At 31.3% G+C, this 7,500-nt stretch overlaps 1 protein-coding gene across 1 annotated transcript in view; it reads left to right on the forward strand.

Annotated features, from left to right (window-relative positions):
- LOC137631177 (chloride channel protein 2-like) overlaps positions 1-7,500 on the forward strand; it is a 390,893-nt gene that overhangs the window by 53,847 nt on the left and 329,546 nt on the right. The window contains exons 2-3 of the mRNA XM_068362900.1: positions 280-1,472; positions 1,514-1,653. Of these exons, the coding sequence (XP_068219001.1) occupies positions 1,555-1,653 (99 nt within the window). The 5' untranslated portion in view covers positions 280-1,472; positions 1,514-1,554. The remainder of the gene's footprint in view (positions 1-279; positions 1,473-1,513; positions 1,654-7,500) is intronic.

Raw genomic sequence — 7,500 nt, forward strand, 5'->3', positions numbered from 1 at the left:
TACGTAATTTTCCATTTATAAAGCTTTGTTATTGTACTTTCATTGTTTTATTGTGTAATTTCCAATTTGATATAGCTTTGTTATTGTACTCGTAATACTTCATTACAGAATTCTCAGTTTTATAAAGCATTTTTATTGTGCTTGCAATACTTGATTAAGTAATTTCCAATTTTATAAAGCTTTTATTGCGCTCACAATACTTGATTACGTAATTCCCAATTTTATAAAGCTTCGTTATTGTACTTACAAGACTGATATTTGTATGTCTTATCTTCACAGGAAACTGCCGAGCGTCTAATGGTCACATGACGGATCGGCGTTGTTTACTCCGAGTTGAAGACAACACGAAGATAATGTCTCCAGGTCTCGATACAGTGAAGTGATAAGCTACTCTCTGTGACTGGGCGTTGGACCGGGAGTTGAACTGGGAGTTAATGGTACGAAGAGATCGACGCTGAAAGTGGGGTACAGTTGAGTGGAGATAAGCGGCCCAATTTAAAGGGTCGAGATAGTTTTTGGGTGATAATTCCAGTGATATTAGTGGATAAGTAATTGTTGGATGTGTCCGGCAGTCTACTCCCGTCCTAGTTTTTAAGATTTGATATGGTTATTAAAGTTGTATACTGGCTTAAGGGTGTACTACTTCCGTCCAAGCACTGAGCTATTTCGTTTTGTAAATAGAGGCGTATTTCATGTGTATTTGAAATTAGTGCCATATTTTCGTCCGATTTAACCAATTGATAAATATTAAAACTCAGCCAATTATATTTGAATGACAATTGCGCATTATCATACGGCAAGCATTCACTACTGACTCGCCTACAAGTATACATCTACACGAGAGAGGACTAAATATCTCTCATATTGTTAGTTTAAACGGGTCAGGCAAGGCTGGTGACCTTTGCGTCGAGCGGGAAGTATCGTGTGCGAGGATCTTCCAGCTTCAGAGCGAGTTGGAAGTTAACGCTGCCTTCTCGAGGTCATTTGACCAGTTGTCAAGTTTATGAGGGAAAGTTAAACACTTGCAACTCTGGCGTCCATTATTCATTAAGGCCACACGTTCGTTGTCATTCTGTGATCTTTGTGTTTACACTTTGGTAACTGATGCTCAAGGTGTGAAGAAGTTTCAAGTTCCCTTAGTGATCTTTGTGTCTCCAAAGAATCGCGTTGGTTAAAAGTAAGGCGATTAAAGAGTAAAGGATAGTTTTTGGTGTGTTTGATCACAACTCTTTGATTCGTTCGTCTCTTAAGATTCTAACAAGGATTTAGTTACTACGTTCGTCTCCTAAGAGATTCTAACAAGGATTTAGTTACTACGTTCGTCTCCTAAGAGATTCTAACAAGGATTTAGTTACTACGTTCGTCTCCTAAGAGATTCTAACAAGGATTTAGTTACTACGTTCGTCTCCTAAGAGATTCTAACAAGGATTTAGTTACTACGTTCGTCTCATAAGAGATTCTAACAAGGATTTAGTTACTACGTTCGTCTCATAAGAGACTCAAATAAGGATTAAGTTACTACCGTAGTTTGTCCACGACTACACCACCGCCACTATGTCCGTCCGTTGGAAAATTCCTCCCGGGGACTCCGAGGAAGATGATGAAACTGACGCCTTTGACGTCGGGGGATATCGGGAGTACGAACAAACTTTGGTGAGTATCTGAGCTTAATATCATTTTATATTTTTAAGTTTTTGTGTGTATTCTTGAATCCTTTCGGTATAAAGTATGTGAGCTTCGTTTCATTTTATCTTGAAAGCTTTTGTGTTTCTACCTCTTTAATCCTTTTTATATTTTTAACTTTTTGTGTGTATAGTTATGGAATCCCTTCGGTATAGAGTATGTGAGCCTCGTTTCATTTTACCTTTAGTTTTTGTGTTTCTTCTTTAATCGTTTGGGAATAATATCTCGTATTGACTTTTGGGTGAACCTTCGTGATTGTCTTCCTTCCAAAAGAGAATAGAAAAATTATAACCAGGATTAATAGGTGCCGCTATAAGGCTATTTAGGCCTATCTGTATCTGTATAGTTCTTGAATCCTTTCGGTATAGGGTATGTGAGCCTCGTTTCATTTTATCTTTAGTTTTTGTATTTTTACTTTAATCCTTTGGGAATGATATCTCGTATTGACTTTTGGGTGAACTTTCGTGATTGTCTTCCTTCCAAAAGAAGTCATTTTATATTTTCAAGTTTTTGTCTATTTACTTCTTGAATCCTTTCGGTATAGAGTATGTGAGCTTCTTTCATTTTATCTATAGTATTTGTGTTTCTACTTTAATCTTTTGGGAATGATATCTCGAATTGACTTTTGGGTGAACTTTTGTGATCGTCTTCCTTCCAAAAGAGGATAGAAAAAATTATAACCAGGATTAATACGTGCCGCTATAAGGCTATCTAGGCCTATCTGTATTGACACTGATTTAGGGCAAGTCGCTCGAAAAATGGAAATGATAACTTTTATTGACTTTTAGGTGTACTTTCATGATTGTCTTCCTTTCAAAAAAGAAAAAAAATAATCTGTATTTACACCCCCCAGAAAAAAAAGTAAAATAATAATAGGATTAATACGTGCCATTAGAAGGCTATATAGGCTAGGTCCCTCAAAAAATGGATGCTGCTCGTAATATATATATATATATATATATATATATATATATATATATATATATATATATATATATATATATATATGAGCAAATAGATTATATTCTGATACTTGCCATTATAAGGTTATATAGGCTAGGTTCCTCGAAAAATGGATGCTGCTCGTAAATATATATATATATATATATATATATATATATATATACATATATATATATATATATATATATGTATATATATATACATATATATATAGATATACATATATATAATATATATATATATACAGTATATATATACATATATATATATCTATATAGATATACATATATATAATATATATATACAGTATATATATATATATATATATATATATATATTTATATATATATAGATATATATATATATATATATATATATATATATATATATATATATATATATAAATTATCTTCTGGACCCTGTACATGATATATTTGTTGAAGACATTTCTGGTTCTGTAACTATTTCCCCCATTAATTGCTGCTGTAGAACCATCTCATTTTCGACACATAATTGCTAATGACATTCAGCAACTCACAATACGTACCCTAATGAATTCTAGTTGTTAAAACTGAAATAACACCATAGTAAGGAAGAGAATACTGTTGCTAATTGAACTCTTCAATTCAGGATTCAAACTTTTAAGGTAATTATCTTAGTTTGAGGTAATTTTCATGGTTTTAAGGTAATTTTTAAGGTAATTCTATGGTAATTTTGGCTTTGCTAGCTTCAAATTGAAGGAAATTTGAAAAGTTTTAAGGTAATCTAAGGTAAAAAGCAGCATATAAGGTAATGGCCCCATGCTGAAGTTACTTTTTTGAACGTTGAGTCAAATTTTTTATGGTTTTGTAACTATTAAGCATCACATTTTAGTACTTTAAACAGTTACATTTTTATATTTTATGAATCGGAAAGTTAAGCTTTTTTTTTTTTTTTTTTTTTGCATTTTTACTGTTAGGGATAGTGTTTTATGCGTTTGGGTCGTAATAATATTATTTTTATGCTTTTGGAAGTCAAGTAATATATTTCAATGTGTTCAGAAAACTAGGTAACATATTTTAATGCTTTCTTAACGTCATGAAAAAGAATTTCCAGGTTTACCAGTGCACGAAAAGTAGCTTTAATGACGTGTTCTCATGGATATTGACATGTCACATGCTAGGATGACCTAATCCTCTAAACTTAAATGAACATTGAGAATAGATCTCCTTATAGAAGAGGATTACAGGAGTAGTTAGCAGTAGAGGATGACCTTCGATTAAAGGGATTAACCGGTGATGAAGTGTGGGACAGAGGTAGATGGAGAAAGCTGACCAGAAACATCGACCCCGCATAGAAGTGGGAAAAGATGTAGACAAAGAAGAAGAAGAAGAGAGACTGAGAATATAGAAAACAAATAAGGAGTTTGTTGGCCAACATTGACTGCTTTTATTATTATTATTATTATTATTATTATTATTATTATTATTATTATTACTTGCTAGGCTACAACCCTAGTTGGAAAAGAAAGAGGCCATAAGCCCAGGGGCCCCAACAGGGAAAATAGCCCAGTGAGGAAAAGAAACAAGGAAAAATAAGATATTTTAAGTACAGTTACAACACTAAAATAAATATTTCTTATATAAACTATAAACTTTTTAACAAAGCAAGAGGAAGGAAAATTAGATAGAACACTGTGAACAAGTGTACCCTCAAGAAAGAGAACCCAGTCCAGATCTTGAGAATAATGTTCCACACAGGGTCGAATGAGAGCAGCAAGTTTGAATATTTTCATATTAAAGTTGATGCCTTCAGAGAGTTATATTTTTTTTATCGTATTATTTTCATTTTCTAAGGTGGATTCTTTCTGAATTGTCTTCTAATTGTAAGATTGCCGGACTTTCCACAAACAGCATCGACTGACTTGTATATATTGATATCACTCAGCAATAAGATTCTCGTCTTTTTATATGTACTTTCCTCTTGGTAAAGGTAGAAGAGACACTTTAGCTATGGTAAGCAGCTCTTCTAGGAGAAGGACACTCCAAAATTAAAACCTTGTTCTCTAGTCTTGGGTAGTGCCATAGCCTCTGTACCATGGTCTTCCACTGTCTTGGGTTAGAGTTCTCTTGCTTGAGGGTACACTCGGGCACACTATTCTATCTTGTTTCTCTCCCTCTTGTTATTTTCAAGTTTTTATAGTATATATATGAAATATTTATTTTAATGTTGTTATTGTTCCTAAACTACTTGTAGTTTTTCCTTATTTCCTTTCCTCACTGGGCTATTTTCCTTGTAGGAGTTCTTAGGCTTATAGCATCCTGCCTTTCCAACTAGGGCTGTAGTTTAGCAAGTAATAATAATAATAATAATAATAATAATAATAATAATAATAATAATAATAATATGTAGATTAGGTAGATCTATTTTGATTCAACATCCGTTTTTTAAACATATCTCCAGTAAAATGAAAATTAGTCAGGTTGATGGAGACCAAGATCAACATAAAATTGCAAAGTTTATCTACCTCATAATATCCTTATTTTAGAGTTAAGACTTTCTAAAATGTTCCTTATTTCAATATATTATTTTCGACATACATCTGGTGTCGTCTTATTTTTCATTGCCTGTTTACGAAATTCATTTACACTTTTCTTTGCACATGATTATCCTTTCTTAATACAAAAACGTTTATTCACTGTTTGAGATATATTATTATTATTATTATTATTATTATTATTATTATTATTATTATTATTATTATTATTATTATTATTGTTATTATAATTAATATTATTATTATTATTATTGTTGTTATTATTATTATTATTATTATTATTATTATTATTATTATTATTATTATTAGTTTAGTAACTATTTAACTGATTGAAATTAATTGTAAGGGACTGAAACTTGAGTGTAGTGTGGATAATATCTTGATAAGATGAGGATTGGTGATAATGATAGATACGGCAAATGATCAAAAAGTTTGAAGGTACTTGAAGTATTAACAAGATGAGAAAAAATAATTGCTGATGATAAGGAAAACAGACTGATAACAATGAAATAGTTGTAAAGGTTAAGATGAGATGAAATTGAAAGAACATGTTAGGGAAGTGTAAGTTATAGTTTATAGTTAATAGTTTTTATAGTTTATATGACATATCTGTTTTTGATGTTGTTAATAGTTTATATAGGACATATCTGTTTTGACGCTGTTACTGTTTTTAGAATGATATATTGTTGATTTATTCTCATCATTTATTTATTTGCTTTCCTGATTTCCTTTCCTCACTGGGCTATTTTTCCCTGTTGGAGCCTTTGGGCTTATAGCATCTTGCTTTTCCAACTAGGGTTGTAGTTTGGCTAATAATAATAATAATAATAATAATAATAATAATAATGGCGATAGTAAATAGGAATCAGGAATAAGAAAGTTGATTCGAGCAATGTGTAGATAGTTAATGTAACGTTGAGTTTTAGGATAAAAGAAAAAGATTCTGGAACAAGGGAAAGTTGTAAGGCGTTAGTGTCGTTAAGCATCTGTAAAATAATAACAGTTTCTGATAAAAGGTTAAAGCTTATATAAACCACAATTGTTATTATTATTATTATTATTATTATTATTATTATTATTATTATTATTATTATTATTATTACTTGCTAAGCTACAACCCTAGTTGGAAAAGCAGGATAATATAAGCCCAAGGGCTTCAACAGGGAAAATAGCTCAGTGAGGAAAAGAAACAAGGAAAAATAAAATATTTTAAGAAGAGCAACAATATTAAAATAAATATCACTATAAACTATAAAAACTTCAACAAAACAGAGGAAGAGAAATAAGATATAAGATAGAACAGTGTGCCCGAGTGTACCCTCAAGCAAGAGAACTCCAACCCAAAACAGTGGAAGACCATGGTACAGAGGCTATGGCACTACCCAAGATTGGAGAACAGTGGTTTGATTTTGGAGTGCCTTCTCCTAGAAGAGCTGTTTACCATAGCTAATGTGTCTCTTTTACCCATATTACATATGTCATTTACTTTTTGTCATGTGAATACAATTTAAACAGCATGGATTGAAATTACAGTTCTATGTTGTGCATACGTAATAAGATGGATGGAAAGGGTAAAGTAAATAGAGAATTATTAGAAAATGGGGGTTGAGTTTTTTTTTGTGGGGGGGGGGGGGCGGTGCTCCCTCAGGTCGGTAGAGCGGAGTGCGTAATAATATCAAATCTTGGGAGGGATAGACAACGAGAATTTTGACAGAATAACGTAAAATATATAACAAAATCAATTACTGCATATGTATAGAAAATCAGTATTTATGATGAAATACGATTTTTCACATTGTTTTTTAAGTGTGTGAATGACTGTTTTATAGTCTGCATGCATTTTTTAGAGATACTGCTCTTAACAAAATTTCAAGCACCTGTATATATATATATATATATATATATATATATATATATATATATATATATATATATATTCTTATTTTGGTGAATTTATATCGACTTACAACCACACTGGTTTAAGTGCCCAGTCCTGATGGTTAAATTTAACAGCCCAATCCAACCTACTTCCAATATGAGGAGAAAAAAATCTGTTAATCACTATTACATTCATGTACATATATCTAAAGCAAAAAGATATATATTGACAAAGAAAAGTGTAAAGGAATTTCGTAAACAGGCAATGAAAAGAAGATACCAGATAAATGTCGAAAATAACATAATAGAATAAGGAAAATTTTAAAAATTCTGTACTCTAAAATAAGGATATTATAAAGTAGATAAACTTTGCAATTTTTTCTCGAGGACTACGTGTATTGATAAGTAGATTGAATTTAAAGGTTGTAGGTCTTTTACAA

Source organism: Palaemon carinicauda, chromosome 39 (assembly GCF_036898095.1).
Source record: "Palaemon carinicauda isolate YSFRI2023 chromosome 39, ASM3689809v2, whole genome shotgun sequence".
Lineage (NCBI taxonomy): Eukaryota > Metazoa > Arthropoda > Malacostraca > Decapoda > Palaemonidae > Palaemon > Palaemon carinicauda.